Source organism: Ammodytes marinus (assembly GCF_949987685.1).
Source record: "Ammodytes marinus genome assembly, chromosome: 14".
Taxonomy (NCBI): Eukaryota; Metazoa; Chordata; class Actinopteri; order Uranoscopiformes; family Ammodytidae; genus Ammodytes; species Ammodytes marinus.
The window spans coordinates 12,929,390-12,948,245 of record NC_137218.1 but is presented as its reverse complement, the minus strand read 5'-3'; the positions used below and the strand labels follow the sequence as shown (position 1 = coordinate 12,948,245).

At 42.9% G+C, this 18,856-nt stretch overlaps 1 protein-coding gene across 1 annotated transcript; it reads right to left on the bottom strand.

Annotated features, from left to right (window-relative positions):
• Positions 1-877: 877 nt before the first annotated feature.
• Positions 878-16,471, bottom strand: LOC307260646 (clustered mitochondria protein homolog; the record flags this gene model as incomplete). Its single annotated transcript, XM_080040923.1, has 28 exons — positions 878-953; positions 1,087-1,160; positions 1,250-1,384; positions 1,476-1,569; positions 1,884-2,005; positions 2,401-2,526; positions 2,666-2,746; positions 2,872-3,011; positions 6,824-6,977; positions 7,561-7,645; positions 7,780-8,030; positions 8,132-8,194; positions 8,972-9,127; positions 9,314-9,414; positions 9,486-9,587; positions 9,704-9,786; positions 9,906-10,214; positions 10,296-10,471; positions 10,577-10,795; positions 11,007-11,099; positions 11,281-11,428; positions 11,654-11,779; positions 12,535-12,689; positions 12,795-12,925; positions 13,024-13,161; positions 13,465-13,636; positions 13,736-13,896; positions 15,151-16,471. The coding sequence occupies 28 exons, from the start codon at positions 16,469-16,471 to the stop codon at positions 878-880; spliced, it is 4,992 nt and encodes a 1,663-aa protein (XP_079897049.1).
• Positions 16,472-18,856: the final 2,385 nt, after the last annotated feature.

The following is an 18,856-nucleotide window of genomic DNA, read 5'->3' as shown; positions in this document are numbered from 1 at the left end:
TCACATACAGTCAGTTGCTGATTTGGTGTCTTTAGACCAACTCCACAAAACATTACTTGAAAACAATATGAGTTCAATGTTCTCATTTCCAGCTTAGGGAGCTGTATTGATATCACTAAATTGACTTGTAAATGAAGACATGAGTTTTGAGATGCTTATTGTTTCCAATCAACACAACTTGATATATCAAAGTGAATTGAATCATAATGGACTGCTAGTAGAAATCAAAAAACTCTATTTAACACAATATTTATATATAAATATAATATTCAGGCATAGACAAATCGTTCATCACTTTCTGAGAAGTGTTTATGGCACAAGTGTGAAACCCAGTGGACACATGGGGGATTGCAAGAGGACAGGTTGTCTTTTAAAAATTAAGCACATATACATTTAGTACACTGCTGCTATTTCTTCTTTCCCATTAAAAGTAAACAAGTCAACATACTAATAGGCTTACTACTAATAATTAGTATAATCAGTATACATTTTATTTAGTATGAAGGGTTTTTGTATGTTTCTGACAAAAAGAAGTTATACAACCAAAGTTACAGTTTGTAGAGTAAATCTGTGGAACCCATATATTAAAAGAAATAAAGAAAAATAAAGTCTGCAGATAAGATGAATGCATTAGATTTCTCTCTCTTCAACATCCAGTCCTCCACCGGCAACAAGTTCCTCTACCAAAAGGAGACAGCTGCACTTGGATGTAGTTGATGTCCAAAGTAGGCAATCCTACTGACACCAGCAATTTGCCTGGCTATCATTTTCCATTGTTGCTCATTGTTCATGGTTGTTTTCAGAAGTCTTAATGAACATGAAGGTGTTCTATTGTAATTGTCCCTTTACTCCACAGCTTGTTGTTGTCTGCAGTCCTTTACTCTTTTTTTCCCAGCTCTCCTACTATAACCTTTCCTTGCATCTCTGTCCTCAGGTCTGCAATTTCTTTTGCACTAGAGAGAATGGACATAATGCATATAGGGACATTTATTTATTCACACTTGATCAGAAGGATCACCAGTTGAGATGAACGCCACATTAGCAGTTTTTTGTGATTCCATAACTGGGACTGCAAACAGTATTTACCTCAGGGGAATGAGAATGATTCCACATGTCAGGTTGAGCTGCTGAAGGATTGTGGGAAGGCTTGGTGTGGAAAACTGTAGATAAAAACACATGTGAGATAAAGTTTCACACAACATGAAAGGCTTGCATGCATGTGTTCATGTACTCACAACACTGTGCAAACCTTTGGAGGATGTATACGGGCACTAGGTGTGTTACTGTAGATATGGTTGATGGCTTTCTGAAGGATCACAGCCTGCTGAGTGAGACTCTTCAGGTACTCTGAGCTTTCCTTCGTACTGTCATGGTCCTCACCAACCTTAACGGGTACAACAAAGAAGTCTTTCAGAGTATGTAGCATAAACATAACAGCAGAATAAAACAGGGTATTTCTGCATGTTAAAGCACACCTGGCTGTTATATATTGAATATGCCTCTCTCTCGTGTTGCAGAGCCAAACGAAACTCCCCTTTACTCTCGTACACAGCGGCGAGCAGATGATGACTGCGTGGAAGATAGGCATGGAGAGGAAGAAAGGTGATGAAAACTCGATGAAAAAGGCAATGTCGGGGGCGCCCTTAGCTCAGTTGGTAGGGCGTCCCCCCATGGGCCTCGGCCAGCAGGGGACCCGGGTTCGATTCCAGCCCGCGGTCGTTCTCTGCATGTCACTCCCCTCTCTGCCCCATTTCAACTCTGTCTCTACACTATCAATGAAGCATAACAATGCCCAAAACATATATATATATAAAAAAGGCAATGTCTGCTTCTAAATAAAAGAATGTAAGATAACGGAAGAACGAGACGATAAATCGTCTTACCTGAGTGCATGCTTCAGGGACGTGGCACTGTGGTATTTTGAGGTTAAAATCAAGGCATTCTGGAGGAACTTCAGGGAGAGCTCATACTCCATCAGTGCATAAAGCACTAGACCCAGCATACTCTGACATAGTGGAGAAAATGAGGGATGTCAAGATATGATTTCCAAGACGTCATTATGACCTTGGGCACAAATAAAAACGACTATGTGCAGAAAACCTTGTCTGAATGTTCACAAGCTGAAAGTCACTTTCTCAGGGCTGAATTAAGTGTTTTTCTTATTATTGACCTACCAGTAGACCTAATCTAATCTTAACTTCCTTCCTTGTTGTCTTTTTACTGTAGGGATTTGAATATCACTTTAATAATTCTGAATATTAAATCAGCAAATCTTCAAATTACCATAAAGCACCACCACAATAATGTGTATGAACTACCTCTGATGTTTTAAATAGATACCATCTAAATAGATGTCTGTTTACAGAGACATAAAGGTTTGCAGGGTGAGGTCTCCCTTACATCCAGCAGTGCGACCTGTGGATGGTCTTCTCCGATCACAAGAAGGGCGAGGTACCGAGCGCGATACAGCAGCTGCAGGGAGATCGAAAGCTGACCTCCAGCAAAGCAGTACAGGGCCAGCTGAGTCTGAATCACAGACACAAGTGAAGTATTACATTAAAGTAACTCATAAGCTGTTTGTTAAATAAAAGCTTTAAAAAAACAACATGGTCAAGGCGTTGCGGTGCAGCAACATGTGGATTGATAACAAGGTAAAGGGACTCACATAGTCTTGAATGGTCTCAGGATGGTCAATACCTTGAACTCTCTCACTAGTCATAACAACCTTCTCCTGGTGACTGAGGGCCTGCGACACATTGAGGAAAGAGGGAAGCATTTGTATCATAATTAAAGTCAAATGCATTTTTGATATCCCTTTACAAAGACTTGAGGTGTAGGTCATGTTAGGAATTAATCGTAATGCATATTTACATCTGCATATTCCCCAAGGATGTAGCTGAGCCGTCCCAGGAGACGCAGGCACATGCACACGTCCTCATGCAGGATACCGCATACGCTGCCAAACAGAGTCAGGGCCTGGCTGATCAACTCATAGCCATCTTTGAGAAGCCCTGAAAGCAAACACAAAGACACTGAATTCAGGTACTCACTAAATTATTTTAACCTATCGTTTCAAATCAGTGGCTGGATATAATCGTATGGTTCCTCATGGGTATTTACAACCTAATTTGTTAAGTGATGAGTTCACATTTTTAAGTCTATCTTAGTTAAATACTCACACGTTGCTATTGTGACAGCTCCTGGCACCTCCTGTTCTATTTCATCCTTACTGACCGCCAGAGGCGGTGCATTAAGCACTGGATTTATCCGTCTCGCGCATGCGCAGTTCGAGTACCAATATCAACAAAGTCACCTGTGACCCTCGTGACACCGGAAGGGCTATATAGCCCGGTGTCTACAGAGGATCTGTTCCTTTTTCTTCTCGCAGGAAGACGCAGACGTACCGCGTGCGATAAGTTTTCGCATTTGGAAAAGGATAAGCAACGGTGTGCAGCCTTGCGACTAAGGTCAGAGCAACGGGTAAGGAACCCGTCCTCTAGGGGCTGTTTTAGCCATGCAGCACTAAGGGCTTTTGCCCCACTATTGTGGCGCTAATTGATACCTTCCCTCATTGAATTTCATTTGATAGAGACAGCTCGGCTGTTCTAGATTGCCATTTTTTGTTTTTGTTAAACTTTTTTGAAAAAAAAAAAAAAAAAAAAAAAGGGAAAAGGGTCTTTTTTGTTCATTGAATTCTTGTCAGTCGCTTCCCAGTGAAGGCGGCGCTCTCGCGTCCTCTCCTGGGAACACTGCGGTGTATCTCTGTTCGGTCACTTACCGGTGAAGGCAGCGCTCTCGTGTCCGCTCCCGGTAACACTGCTGTACAATTCTTTTTGGTCACTTACTGGTGAAGACTGCGCTTTCTCATCCTCTCCCGGTAACACTGTTTTGTGTTTTTTGGGTAAGTAGTTTACTGGTGAAGGCAGTGTTTTCGCTCTCTCTCCCAGTGTTCTACTGATGGCTCATGTGTGTGGTGCCTGTGTGGCCCTTCTTGAGCCTGACGATGGCCATGATCGCTGCCCCTCGTGTCTCGGCTTCGAGCATTTGCGGGAGGGCCTTACTGAGAGGGCCTGCATGAACTGCGGCTCCATGCCCTTGGCGCTCAGGGTGGCTAGACTTGCAGCGGTGGAGCGTCCGACGGCCGTCAACCTTCCCTCAATTGCACCACTTCCTTCGGCTCAGCCCAGCCGTTCTTGGCGTCGGGGTAGGACGGTGCCCCCCCCCCCCCAAGAAAAGGGCTAAGGACGAATTAGCATCCAAGGTGGATCGCTTGTCATCCGACATGGAAAGAATACAGGAGCTCCTTCTGACCCTGCAACCGGGGGCGGGTGGGGCAGTGGCTGATGACCAGCCTGTCCCTTCCGTGGGGGACGTGCCTGGTAGGGATGATGTCCTGTCGCTGGCGGCTTCGGCAAACTTTTTTAGTGAGGAGGGAGCCTCAAACACTCTTGGGGAGGCCTCCTGCTCCTCTGCTCAGAGCTCCGAGCACAGTGCAGAGGGTAACCCTATGGGGGCTGTCATCCGTGCGGCCCTGGCTCGCCTGGGGCTCGATGCTCCTCAGGCGGACGTGGCTCAGCCTAGCGCCTTTTTCAGGGGCAGCCCTGTCACAGCCTCTTTCTCTGTCCCGCCTTTGGAGGAGTACTTAAAGGAGCTACACGCTTGCTGGAAGAATGACAAGGCTTTCTCCCGTCCTACTTCCAGTGCTCGCGCCATGTTGGCGCTCTGCAGGCGCAGGGGTGCGAGGTTTTTGGGGTGGCCGGTTAGTCTTTGTTAAATCAGTTAATTTGTGCACTAGTTAGTATATTTTGGAAGCTCTTTTGTGGTTTAGTATTGTAAAGCAGGAGTGCATGGTTGGGGATTGAGCTTTGTGTCTGGAGTGGGTAATTGGCTGAGGCTAGGCTAACATAGTTGATTGTCTGATGAGCACATGTCTGAATTTGAACTTTCCCTGTTAGGCTTCAGTTGCGTTTCCCCTTTGGGTTGCCTGAATTTTTTTTCTTTTGTTGTTTTTCCCTTTTGGTAGTGCTGTGGGGCGTGGTTAGTGTCAATTGTTCAATGTCAATTGTCTCGGGAACACATCCGAAAGATCTTGTGGGTTGTCTGCTTGCAGGTCGCCTTTCAAACCAGCTGGTTTGCAGTGCATAAATACCCACCGCAAGCTGCATGAACACTAGGGTCAAGATTATTCAGGTTTGGATAGGCAGTTAGTGGGGAAGTTCTAATTCTATTTGCATCCCAGTGATCAAAGCTGTTTTGTCATGGCTTCTGTCGGTAGTTTTGTTCAATCTCCCTCTGAGGCAATGTTGAATGGTTGCACAAAAGAACAACTTTTCAAACTTGTGGCTGCTTTAATTGAAAGTGGTGTTTTGCCAGTCACAGTGCAAAGTAATGCTGTGGTTTCTCCTACTGTAGGTCTCACCTTTGATCAACAAAAATAACTGATGTTAATACAGATGGAACATGAAAAGGCTCTTGAACGTACAAAAATGGATAAGGAGTTAGCGCTTGAAGCAATGAAACAAAGAACAGAGCAGGCAAAACTGGACATTGAACAATGTAAACTGGATCTAGTTAGAGAAGGTAAAATGGCAGGAACTGATATAACTAGGCCTGCTGATGAGGAGGTGGGTCCCTCATGGGAGAAATTTGACTGGGGGATCAGTGGGGAAGATTGTGCTTCCTGTGAGATATAGACAGCCGGTGATCGAAAGGTAGCTGGTCAAGGGGGAGTGAGGAGTACATATGGGCGGGTCCTTCAGCACTTTTTCTGGCCTTGTATGAAACGGGATATATCCACTTGTATAAAGACCTGGTAGCATTCATTCCTGTGGTGTGTTCCCGTTCTGTAGGGTCTTAGTTGCTTCTCGGGGATGCCGGTAAACAAAATGTTAGGACAAAGAGAGATATTTGTTCAACGGATCAGTGGTCAGGCCTGAGCATAAATTGTCTTAGGCTTGTTTTGTTTGTTTGGTAATATAACTGTTGCCCGTATATAACTGTTGTTGTTTTGCAGGTTACGTGTTGAACCTCGTTTCTATGGAGGGGGGTGTGACAGCTCCTGGCACCTCCTGATTGGCAGGCTTCCAGGAGATGATCGCTAATTACAAACACCCATGCTGGCTGATCTCCTCAGCTATATAAGCTGCAGGAATCAGCCACTTGGGTCCCCCTTCCTTGATGTATGGTTTGCTTTGCTTTGGCTTAGTTAGTTAGTTTTGCTTTGCACATACATTACACTCTTCACTCACACAGACACAGCACCCATTACTGATTACTGCCATTCACGCACCACTTAGTAACTTACGTTAAACTTTGTTTAGATAAATTATTATTTGGTTAAACTTAATCTCTTGTGTGGTTTCCTCATTGTCATTCCCTTGAGCCGGGCTGTGACACTATGAACACATCAAAGTGTTATTGATTGATGTTATTGCTCCCCACTGTTTATACGAGCCACTAAGTGATTTATTCGTAAAGTGTTTTGTAACCATGATAGGAAGTGAATGAGCTTTTGTGAACAGCATTAACTAACATAAATAAATGTGTGAAAAAAGTTGCCGAATAGGGTTCTAACTGCCTTTGCAAAAGAGAGACTGCGCTCTGTGGACGTGATTGACAAATGATCACAGAAAAGCAGGTGATTGGTGAATTTGGAGGCGGGCTGTTGCCGTGCCTACCCAATCAAAAGCTAGGAATGGTCCTGGCATAGTAAATACACATATTTTAATTGGCTGAAAAAATTAAAAATACATTTTCTTCACTTTTGATTGGGTAGGCAGTGCGCACATTTGGGTGGGCAGAGCTTATAATTAGTCTCTCTCACCCTGCTGCACTGCCACCTGTGCACCTTGAACAAGCCTCGTGGCATCTGTTGCTGTAGGTTTGAGATGTTTGACCACAGGAAACATGTTGATGACATCTTCCTCACCGAACACTGGTCCGTGTCGAGGCTGAAACACATACTCCCTGAGCTGCACCTAAATACAGAGCAAAAAGGTAGTTTGGGGGAAGAGGCTGCATTTTAAAGCTGCACTATGACTTTGCACTTATGAGCCTTTTGTACTTCAGTAAAGGTCCTCAGTCTTGTTTCATATTGTAAGCCCAGACCTCTGCCTTAGCCTTAACTATAACCTATTTGGTGTGTTTTCTTTTTACAGTGGGCTTGACAAGAAAAAGGTGTGGCCAAAAAAGATTACCTCATACCTAAAACTCATCTTGGCCTCTAGTAAGGGTGAGAATTGCGGGGGTAAAAACTGATTTGGCAGCAGGTTCAACCATTACCACCCTTGTGGTGAGCCCGGTTTTCCATCAAATATCTTGTCGTCTGGAAGAACATGTGTTTGATCCAAGAAAACTTACTGTCTGACAACCTGGTCAAATAAGCAGTATCTGAGCAATAGATATGTTTATCGCAGCTCCAAATACGTTTTTTTTAATGATACAAAATTTGTGGTTTAGGCTACTATTCTTGCCTAATGCAAATTTTAATAAGATGGACAGAATTTATTGCATTTCGTATAGGCACATGTATTATGAATAGAAGCTTGGTAGATTTCTGACCTGGATGCCCATCTTGATGGCGATCTCTCTCAGTAGTGAGACCCTCTGAAGACCGTGCTTTTCTATTACTTCATCTATACTTTCACTGAACACAGAGAAGACGACAGTTTAAAATCATGTTGCGCATATGAAACCACACACACACACACACACACACACACACACACACACACACACACACACACACACACACACACACACACACACACACACACACACCTGTCTATTGTGTAGTGGTAATAATCTGCAGCCTCCCTCCTGATCCTGCCCCACAGCTCACTGGGGGTCAGTCTAGCCCACACACTGTCCATCAACATGGCAACTCGACTCCCGTGGCTCCGTCGACGGCGACTCCTGCGACGAGAGAGGAGCTTATCTGAGCTACAGTCAGGGAAACAGGAAGAGGAGGAACTCAGGAGGCAGTTAAGGAAGTGACTGACGGCGGCGGAGAAAGCTGCAGGTTCCACATCCTGGAAGAAAATACAATGTATGCGGGTATTAGAAATTGGTGCTATAGATTGTAAAGTGTTCTATTAATATTTCACTAATCATCCTTATTTGAGCACATCACCTGCAGATAGGTCCTGAAGATGTGTTTTGCACTTCTGATGATGACTTCACTGATAGAAATTCTCTGTGAAGGGAACGTTTGATCAGAAAGACTTTGTTTGAAAAAACTGAGCCACAAATCTTGCTCCTCAGAGTTCATTTAAATCTTTTTGTGTTTGACACTTTACTTTTTAGAGGAACCAATAATCAAACTGTTAACAGTTTGATTATTGCATTTTCTAAAGAATACAGCATTTGATATTTTGCCGACCGAGTCCGACCACAGCAAAAGTTTAATTTACCAGTTAACCCTTCTGTTCGCTAAACGAACAGGGCTAAATACGTCACCTTGTTCATTGCTCTGATTGGTTGTAGTGCTATCCAATTGCGTGCAGTGGTATTTGAAATGCATGCGTAGGTGCCGCCCCTTGAGTTGGGAAGGTCCCTATATCGTTCTAGATGTGGGTCTGGATTTCTAGGCTAGAGATTAGCGATAACTTAAAAAATACATTTGAATTAATCAGAAGATTAAGGTTAACTAGCGGTCTGCATTTCCTGTTCTTGTTATTTTTTATTTAGTTTACTGAAGAAAATATAATTTATTACGTTTTTCCTTGAGTGGTTCAAGTTGGTTGAACTAGGTACATTAGCTCCATTTTCTCTTCTCCCAGACCTTTTAGCAGTGTTCCTCTGGGGTATAGGAAATGTGGTTTTTATCCTGATCTTCTATCTGGAACTGCCACTCATGTCATGCCACATTTATTAATATCTTACTCAATCCTTAACCAGAAAAAGATGCAGCTATGATGATGTTACATACATGTGGTACGGTATAGTTAATAAGAACTGCAGTGACTACTACCTGTATGTGGCTGAGTCTCACTCTCTCCTCCTCCATCCTCTCCAGCTCCCTGAGTAGGGTGCCCAAGTATCGTATGTTCACGCCCCGCTGGTGCAGTGCTGAGGTCAGGGTTGCTCCATCCATCGGCACGGCTGTGTGGTCCAGAAAGTCCCTCAGCTACCACACACACACACACACACACACACACACACACACACACACACACACACACACACACACACACACACACACACACACATACAAAGCTGCAGCATTAGGATTACAGATATAATCCTAAATTTCACACAAATGAGGTTTAACACTTGAACAATGAACATTATTGTTCCACACACAACAACTCACCACTGCTGGAATCTGAGCAGAAAGTAGGAAAGCAGCCGCATCCCATAACAACTGTCTCTGCTTCTGAACCTCCTTGATACACTCAGAGGAGAAACGAACACCTGTAACAAAGCGAACCATTTAATCTCAATCTGATTCTTCTGATAAACGTGTGTGTGTGTGTGTGCACTACCTGGAGAGCAAACATCAGGATTGAAGCGGATGTCAAAGCAAGAGTCACTCACTGATCCAGCAGCTTTACAAGCTTTCATTATCACATCTCTTCTCCGGCACTCTAGACAAGTAAAATACGAATGCATTATCAATTGAAATTTAAAAAGATCTATTGATTATATCTATTTATCAAGAGATTTAAATCATTTAATTGACTTTTCAAATTATTTTACTCACCCATTTCAACACCGGCTGTGTCTTTGTCATCTGCTTCCAGTTGGTTGAGCCCTTGGGACACCGTTTTCAAGTAAAGTTCATATCTGCCACAGTAAACGCAAGATTAGAAGAAGAACACACTTAATTTCCACTAGCTCAGTTCATCCTGCTGATTAAATGGTTAAAGGGCGGCTGCATTTCGTGTACATCTCCTATTTCTCACCTGTGCTGGACGAATGCCTCTAGCAGCTCCAGTCTCAGGCTGGCTAGGCCGTGCTGATGTCGCCGTGGGTAACCGAAGCTCTGACACTCCTTGGGCACCTCCCTCCTCTCCTCCATCTCTGAGAACTGGAAGTTAAGGTCGGCAGGGAAAGTACGTAGAAGGTCCAAGATGTAGGCTCTTCCATCATTACCCAGGATGCCTTTGGTCTCGATGCCAGAGCAAAGCTCCACTGGGCTGTTGCTGTGGTCGAGCACATGGTGACGCTGGATTCTCAGAGGCTTACTAGTTTTATCCAGAAGCTCCAGAAACCTGAAATAATGTTGAGACAATCAAAATCTAAATACCTACAAGATAATACCCTGATGGTTTTTGTGAGTGTGTGTGTGTTACCTGGGGTGTGTAAAAACTGTTTCTCCATAGTCATTGGAGCCATAGATGACACTCTGTTCCTGATTCTTCTCTAGTATCCCAGGAACGATCGTCTGAGCGATAACACGGATGCCACGATAATCCACCACAGCTGTCCCAATTGTGTGAAGCCCCTCTACGTCCACGGATGCGTATGCCTGGAGCAGAGGAACGTATGATTTTTTGTTTTGATGAGAACAGATTCCATGCAACTGCAGGGAAGATTATTTTCTTGGTTTAATAACTGCTGCAGGGATCTCTACCTGTGCTCCCCTTAGGTCACAAATGGCAGCAGTGTGAGCAGCAGTGTTGCCCCCTACTGGGCGGTAGTGATCAGAGATGTCAAATGCCAGACTGAAGAAGAGGTTGTTCCAGATGAACATCTGCATATGAGGCGCCTCCCCGGGGTTTAACGGCATGATGTTACCGTCGATCACAGCTACAGCACCAAGTGTTGCAGCGGTAACAAAGTCACTGTTGGTCTGGATGTAGGGATTAAGAGGAAGGAATCATTTAACAGTGATTTCATTAAATAGCTGATAACAGTAGGCTGCAGAGGAAACATAAGAGGACAAGGGAAGTTTTATACATCTAAGTTGTGTACTTTTTTAAACTAATGATCTCAGTAACAAGTCTGCTTCAGTAACTATTAATCGTAGAGAGAACTGAAAAAAGGGAATTTCCAGGTCTCACTTTGAATATGCTCCTCTCTCTGTGCAGACGCTCCTGAAGGGAGTTCCTCTTGAGTTCCCTGCATCCCTGCAGCTCCTCATTCCAGTCTCGACTCTGTGATCATAACACACAACCCGATATCAGCATCCCCTTCACAATGACTTTGCCTCAGATGCTCTATGAAATCGTTGTTTTTCTGTTTAATGCATGTGTCATCGGTTCTGTTCTGACAGCAATGTTATATTTCTCTACATTTCCAGATTTAGCCTGTTTTCTTATATTTCACGTCTGCAACCTGCCCAGCGGTGTGCTCGTCCTGGCCCATGCGGCTGGTGTGAGTCTCCTCCGCTCTGACACAGTCGAGGGTGTGGTCTCCATGGCGGGCGATCCAGGTGAACACCTGAAAAGGTGCTGCGATCCGTTCATAAGGGTGTTGCTGGACTCTGGTTCAAAGCAGAAAACATTGTCCTATTGGTAAGGTTAGCAGAGGTGTGAGGATTTCTGTTTAATCAGGATGAATTTATTTCATGTTAATGTCTAGTGTTACCAAGCCCCATGCACATTCCAGACGTAAAGGCATTCCTATGTACATATTGGAATGATATAAGGAGTATTATGTAACTTGTCATCATGCCGTAGCATGGAGTGCCCAACTTTGGTCTGCTCACCTCTTCTTCTGCAGAACACTGAAGTTTTTCCTGAATGCAGGGCTGACTTGACTCAACAGCTCGACTAATGAGTGGCAAAGGATTTTGGGAACGGCCGGCTTAGGGTTGAAGATGAAGGCAGTTGACCTGGAGCAGTCAGAGAATAGTACAGGTTGATTCAAATTACTGTCCGCATGGTCCTTATCATACAGTATGTAGTTGTTGTTGTTTTACTGCTCTCTCGCGTTATTGATGGTTTAATAAATACTTGCTTCGTTATGGAACTTTGAGAAGAAAAATAACAATAAATAGAGGCAATGTTTAATCAGCAAACAAGACTGTTAGCGGTTCTATGAGACTTTAATTGGGCCAGCAGTGCCTTAAGCTAAATGCAAAGACTAGCATGCTAACATGCTGCATTTAAACCAAAAGTACAGCTGAGGCAAATTTGATTGTGAATAATTGTGCAGTTATTTGGTCATAAACCAAAATATATGACACATTGCATCTTTGATTTTATGATGGCGCTGAATAAAAAGTAAAGGAATCACCAGAGTTCTTACAATTCATCTTGTGGCATAGATGAATCCATGGAACAAATGACATGGCTATTTATGCAGTAGTTGTCAATATAAAATATATATATACTGTACAAAATGTTGTATTAGATATTAGATATTTAATGGGAAATCTTTGACCTGCTGGTGGTGCTAGAGGAAAAGGTCAAGTGATCCTTAAAGTTAATGGGATTCATCTTCTGGGCACCATGAACGGCTATGGCAATTCACCCAAATGTTGATATGTCAGTCAAGTGGAGGACCACTTGACTGACATCATCCTCCCTATACCTTAACTTTCATGGCAAACAGAACAGTTGGATGGTTAAACAATTCAACACTCACTGGTTGAGGAAGAATCCGCGTGTGGAGGATGTTATGTTGAGTTCTTTGTCTTCCATAGTTAGGACATTGAGGTACATCAAGTCCCCATGCATCTTCCTGTTTCCTGGAGGGGGGTTCCAGCTGCTCACGGTCAGAACCCGAAGGCACTGTATAGGCTGTAATAGTGCTTTCATAAAATCCCACCGTTGCTTTTCTATAACGCTCATTGAGTATTCTATATCTAACCAGTCATGCGTTCATGTTCAAAGCCAATCCCTCACCTTCCATTCATCTCTGAGCGGCTGCAGTGGAGTAAGCGGTCGGTCTTTAGATCCAGGGAGGATGTATTCGGGAGGCCTGCAGTCAACAGGTTCTTTTTCAGTAGCTCGCCTGTTCCCTACACTTTCACTTTCTGAAGGGGTACAAATGGAGTGGAAAGGGGTTGAAGGATAATACAGACAAGCGTTCAGACAAAACCTGAAGTGATGATATGAGAAATAATAAAATTACCCTTGTCTCTGATGTAAAAGGAGAGGTAAGATAGTGAGCTGCAGTTCACTCCATTGTATGCATCTGCAGGGTCGAGGCTCATCAAAAGATCGCGGACATGTCTGAGATGAAGACGGGCATCTCGCACTGAGTAAGAGTCTGCAACGAGATCAGAAAAGAGGCTTATAAAGTGCTTGAAGAATAAAAAGCAGCAGATAGAAATAATAATTAGAAATAATTTGTAGTTGCTGGTGGTGTTAAATAAAACAAAATTAAACTTTAGTTAGGCGGTGTGGAGTCAAAAATGTCAGACCATTTTACGGTCAATGTGAAGGTCCAGATTGTGAGGCCTAAGGAAACTGGACTGAAGTCAGATGCTGTACAATGTTTCACTGTGCAGTAAACTAACTATCCTAGAAAAAGACAAATTGTAAGTAAGGAAGAAAAGGACGAAGCAGTTACCCTCCACCACCTTGATCAGCGCTCCATCCTGGAAGCCCTGGATGGAGCATAGCTCTGTGAGGCTGTCGAGTGCAGTGTCTCCCAGCTGGATGGAGAAGCATGTGCGGTGGCAGGTGATCTCGTGCTCCATCAGTACCTGGTGCAGCTCCACTCCCAACATCTGACCTGAAACCTGAGAGTGGCCAGGGAGAGACAGGGAGAGGTAACATGAACCTGAACATACTGTCAAGTATCTGACAGAAAATGATGACAGTAAATTATGCAGCCAAACCTGAAGCTCAAAACTTTCTGATCCAGGAGCTTGAATACTGATGGTGAAGCCCGACTCTTGAAGATCAACAATGTCACGGATGCTAAGTTGTTGGCTTTTGTCAACCTCAGACTGCTCTGAGCAATCCTCTTCAGGGGTTTCTTCAGCCTGAATTGGAGGAGCTGTTCACAACAGAAGGGACAAAATTTAATTTTCCTTTATTTATTCTCGAAAGATCAATTGAGGGTTACCCTCTTTTACAATGACGTCGAGAATTACAGATACACAATATACAATGAGAATACACAACAAGCTTACAAAGAGACAACAACAATTAAAACATTCAGATCAATTGAATAAAACAGAACAATAGCCTAATTAAAACAGTTACAATTGGAGTGGGGCTGATTCAAAATAATAACTTTAAATTGGTTAACAGTTATGAGTGTATTTATTTTAATTTGATGTTGTAGGCTGTTCCAGGAGTCAGGGGCACTGTGGCTAAAAGCAGTTTTACCAAGGTCAGACCGGGCGTATGGAACATATAACATGAGCATTTCAGTTGAGCGGGTATGATAAAGCCCATCTGAAATATGCAGCATTGTTGTCAAATAGAGTGGTAGCTTTCCGGTCAGGGCTTAATATATAAAAATATGCCAATGTGCATCACGTCTCTCTTTAAGAGAAGACCACCCAACCTTTTCATATAAAAGACAATGGTGAGTGTCATAAGCATCTCCTGTAATGAACCTTAAGGCAGAGTGAAAAACGGAGTCTAGGAGTTTAAAAAATAAACTAAGGGCGTGAGGATGAAAACTAACTGCATGAGGATAATTTGTTTGTTTGAAAGAGAAGTGGAAAAAAAATCGAACTGAGACAGCCATATCTAAATTACAATTCTAAAAAGTGAACAAAATGTGAAATGTGCAATCATGAAATGGCAAAAAGCTTAGATGTAAAAGCTCAATTTTGAAATAAAATTATTTAAGAGGAAGTTAAACATGAACACATGATAAAAAGTTACCTTGTATTTTTATCATTTTCAACCCCTCCTTTTTCCTTTTGCCATTTTTTGTATTTGGAATTAAACATTCTAAATTTGTTTTTTCAGTTTTCAATATCACAATGCTATTTCATAATATATCAATAATATACATTTTATTTCAATATCGACATTCCTTTTTATTTCCCACTTTTATTGTGGCCTGATTACCATGCATACTAAAATATAATACAAGTTTTATATAAGATATAAGACATTTTCTCAATTAATTTTCCATTTCCACTTTTAATTTTAATTAAAAGTAAAATGTTCCTCCATAAAGCGACGATCCACTGTGCACGCTGCAAGTGGAAGCCTTTTAAAACATATTTAAATACCTCTGAGCAATAAACAAACAAAAAACAAGCAAGATGACACTTGAAAAATCTCACACCTTTGACATGTTGTGCTGCAGGAAACAGCGGGTCAACCAAGTTTGTTTGTATTATCTCATCCCCTTCCTGCTCCCCCACCTGTGGAAGCTCCACATCATTCTGAGCAGCAGTTTTGTTATCATCCTCCTGCCTCTTTGGCAGGTGCAAGTTGCACTGAATATGATCCTTGTGATCCTCAGGCGGATTTATGTTTGTTTGTCTGTGGATAACGTCATTGTCATTTTCTTTTTCACTCTCATTTGAAACTTCAGACGCCTGTCCAGTCTGTTCATTAACCTGTTTACATTGTTCTGTCTGGTCCACAGAACACTCAACTTGTTTTGTGTTTTGTTCTTTGACATCAACACTCTCCTGTGTCTGCAGAGTGTGATGCTCATCTTCTGTTGTCTGTTGCGACTTAAAGACATTCTCCCCATCAGTGTTTACATCCTCTATTAGCTCTGTACTTTGCTCTGTTTGAAAGATGTGCTTTGTTAAAGTGGCAGTCAGTTCCTCGTGGATGGGTTTCCCTTCCAGCTCTTCCTGTTCAGCATCCTTGTCTACATCTCTGAAGGCCTCTTTGTTTTCCTCTCTCTGTCTATCCCCCCTCCCTGGCAGCTCTGACTCAACAGAAGCTTCTGTGTCGGACCAGGGCCCCTCTGAGTCCATCCTTTTCTTTTGTTTCTCTGGCAGCATGTGATAGACCATTTCTGAGGGGCCCTCTGGTGATGTTTGTGCTTCCAAGAGATCATCCACCTTTTTCAGCATTCCATGTTCTTTCCAGACATCTGCAGCCGTCACTTTTCCGGCGCTAGTAGTTGTTAGTGTATTTACCTCCCTTGCAACAGTCTCATCATTGCACTCAATTAAATCTGTTTGTGCCTGAATTTCTTCCTGTGACTCCGTCTGGGTTTGTACCCCCATACCGATCTGCGTATCCTCTTCGGTCTGTGTCTCAACCTCTGAGTATCTGCACTCTCTCCACCTGTTGCTCCTCTCATGTCCTTGGTGTCCCGTCTCGTCCACCCTCACTCCCTCCTCCTCCTCTTCAGACACTAGCAGACATACCATGGGCTCCACCACAGTGACGTCCCCTCCCAGGTTGCTGCTTAGGATGATGTCAGGGAACAGGAAGTGCTCTGGTTCCAGGGTCGGGTTGATCACACCAGTGGAGACAGTTAACAGGTTGTCCTCCGAGTCGTCCGGCAGGCTCGGCGAGTCACATTCACTCTCTTCGCTGGACAGAAGAGGGGATCTTTCTGCCTCATTCTGAGCCGTTGCATCCTCCTGACACTTGAAGTAGTTTGAAAGGGATTGACAGCAGTGGACTATGTTTCCCATGGTGCCCAAAACAGCAACACAACTGTGGCGATCACCTTAAGGAGGAAAGAGCACAGTGGTGGTTATACATTTTCAATTTGTTTAAGAGACACTATGGAACTTTCAGATATTCCGACCAAAGCGGTGATACAAACAAGAGACGGAGTGATTGACCGGTTGTAATGATGTATGAGGAAAGTTTCGTTGCACAGTTTTGTTTTTAAGTTACATTGCTACCCATTCACTCATATGCAATAAATACTGTACATTGTTTCATAAATGTTACACAGTGGACCTTTAAGCAAAACTTAAAGCTAAACTATGGTTGATTACAAATGGGTTTTATGTTTTAGCTTCTGACAGCGGTTCTGGTTATAACAACATTGCACATCAAAGTGAAGAGAAATTTGAAAAATTAGCAACTGCTTCATAAACTAAATAACTTCATATCCTTTAACCAATTTAAACAAACTATCTTAAATCTGCCAAACTGGCAGATTTAAGATAGTTTGTTACTACCTGTAACTGTTTTAATTAGGCTATATTGTACTTTCACCCATTTCATTTTAATTGCTGCCACTCTTCACCACTGTGTAAATGTTTCAATTGTTTTTCTCTTCACCTGTTGTTGTGTATTTGATGTATTTGCATTGAATATTGTTTATGTATTGTTGTTTTTCCTTTGAATTTGTTTGATCTCGACGTCATTGTAAATGAGGGTCACCCCTCAATTGGTCTCTCGAGGATAAATAAAAGTTAAATGAAATGAAATAAAATTTAAGGTGAGTGAGAGCAAATCATCCCTGTTAGATGTAATCCGTGGTAAATCTGACTCATATATCCATAGAGGGCATTGCAACTCAACCTTTAAGTGGTCTGTTTGTGTGTGTCGTGTGTGAATGCAAGCAGCTCAGAGCCTTAGACAACAGCTGAGGATGATTGTGAAGCATATCTGTTGTGGAGTCACCTTACAGCGTAAAAGGACCGGAAAACCTCGGAGATTAAATCTTGTCAGATCAACTCAGATGAATGATGTTGGATCCATGGGAATCCTGTAACAGTAACACAAATGAATGTGATCATTGTGGACATTTTTTTTTGTCATAAATGCCTCTAAAATTAAAACTGTTTGGTTGCCTTAAATGTGTAAAACAAAACGAAAAACATAATATTAAACATTTCCAATTACTAGTTTGCATGACAGTAACACCTAATTCAAACTCATTAGAATACAAAAGTGCCGCAAAAAAACATGATCATACATCTCAAACACGAGAAGAATAACACCATCAATGTCCCTTTAGTGTAATCAGTTCATTTGCCCTACCAGCCGATGTGGAGAAAGGGAGACTGCCAGTCTGTGTCATCTTTTCCAGTCTCCTCTGTTGTGCATCTTGCTGAAATCAGAGAGCTGAGTTTTCCCAGGCTTCCCTGTAGAGCTGGAGGCTCCTCTGTCTTCCTGCTAAACCACGTTACACCAATTGTGTGTCAGTGCATGTGTGTGGGTGAGTAAGTGTGTGTGCCCTTGATGTGTGGAAAGAGGGGCTGTGCCTGTGTAGGCCCTCTTAGCACAAACATGAAGCACCTTCACAGATTTTAGTACCCATCCAAGTCCAGAAGAGGGCAACCTCTCTGCCGTACACCACGTCACTTCCTGAATCATTCACACCGGTCCACGCGCTCTCTATCAACCTTGAATGTGAGCACATGCAGAAGGTGTATATTTAGTAGCAGCAGGAGGTCTGGCAACCCCCCCCCCCCCTCCCCCTCCCTCCCCACCACACACACACACAAACCAACAACATGACACAGCACACCCTTCCCCAAACAGAAAGTCGTGGAAACAATTTTCTTCCCACCCTGTGGAGAGAGCTGGGCTGGCTAGAAACACAGCCCCCCTCGTTGCCATGGCAGCGCTGCAGGGAGACATTAACATTCTAAGCATGGTCTCAAAGACAACTGTGGGAACATTCTAGAATGGGACGTTTGCTGGGAGACAAGTTGGTCTAATACAAGTCAGAAATGTAATACTTTGCTGTGGTAGTTTTGTGTTAGGCCTACTAAATGTCTCCCTGTGATTGTAAATAAGTGAATCACTGAGTCCGTACATTTTAACTTAACCCCAACTCTTGGCACCGCAGTGAAAGATTAATTTAGTTTTATTTGATTTAGTGTTTCACTTCATCATTTAATTTTAGAGCTTATAGGCCGTCACGTGATCAGTCGAAATGAGTGACCTGACAAAATAAAACTAATTATAGCTCTCCTTGGCTTTGCACCCATCTCTTTGCACCAATGTCTTCAGGCTTTTATGGCATGCTGCAAATCAATCTGAATACTAGAAAATATGTGGATTACATTTCAGACATTGGGACTGTGAGTCTTCACAATCTCCCTGCATAGCTC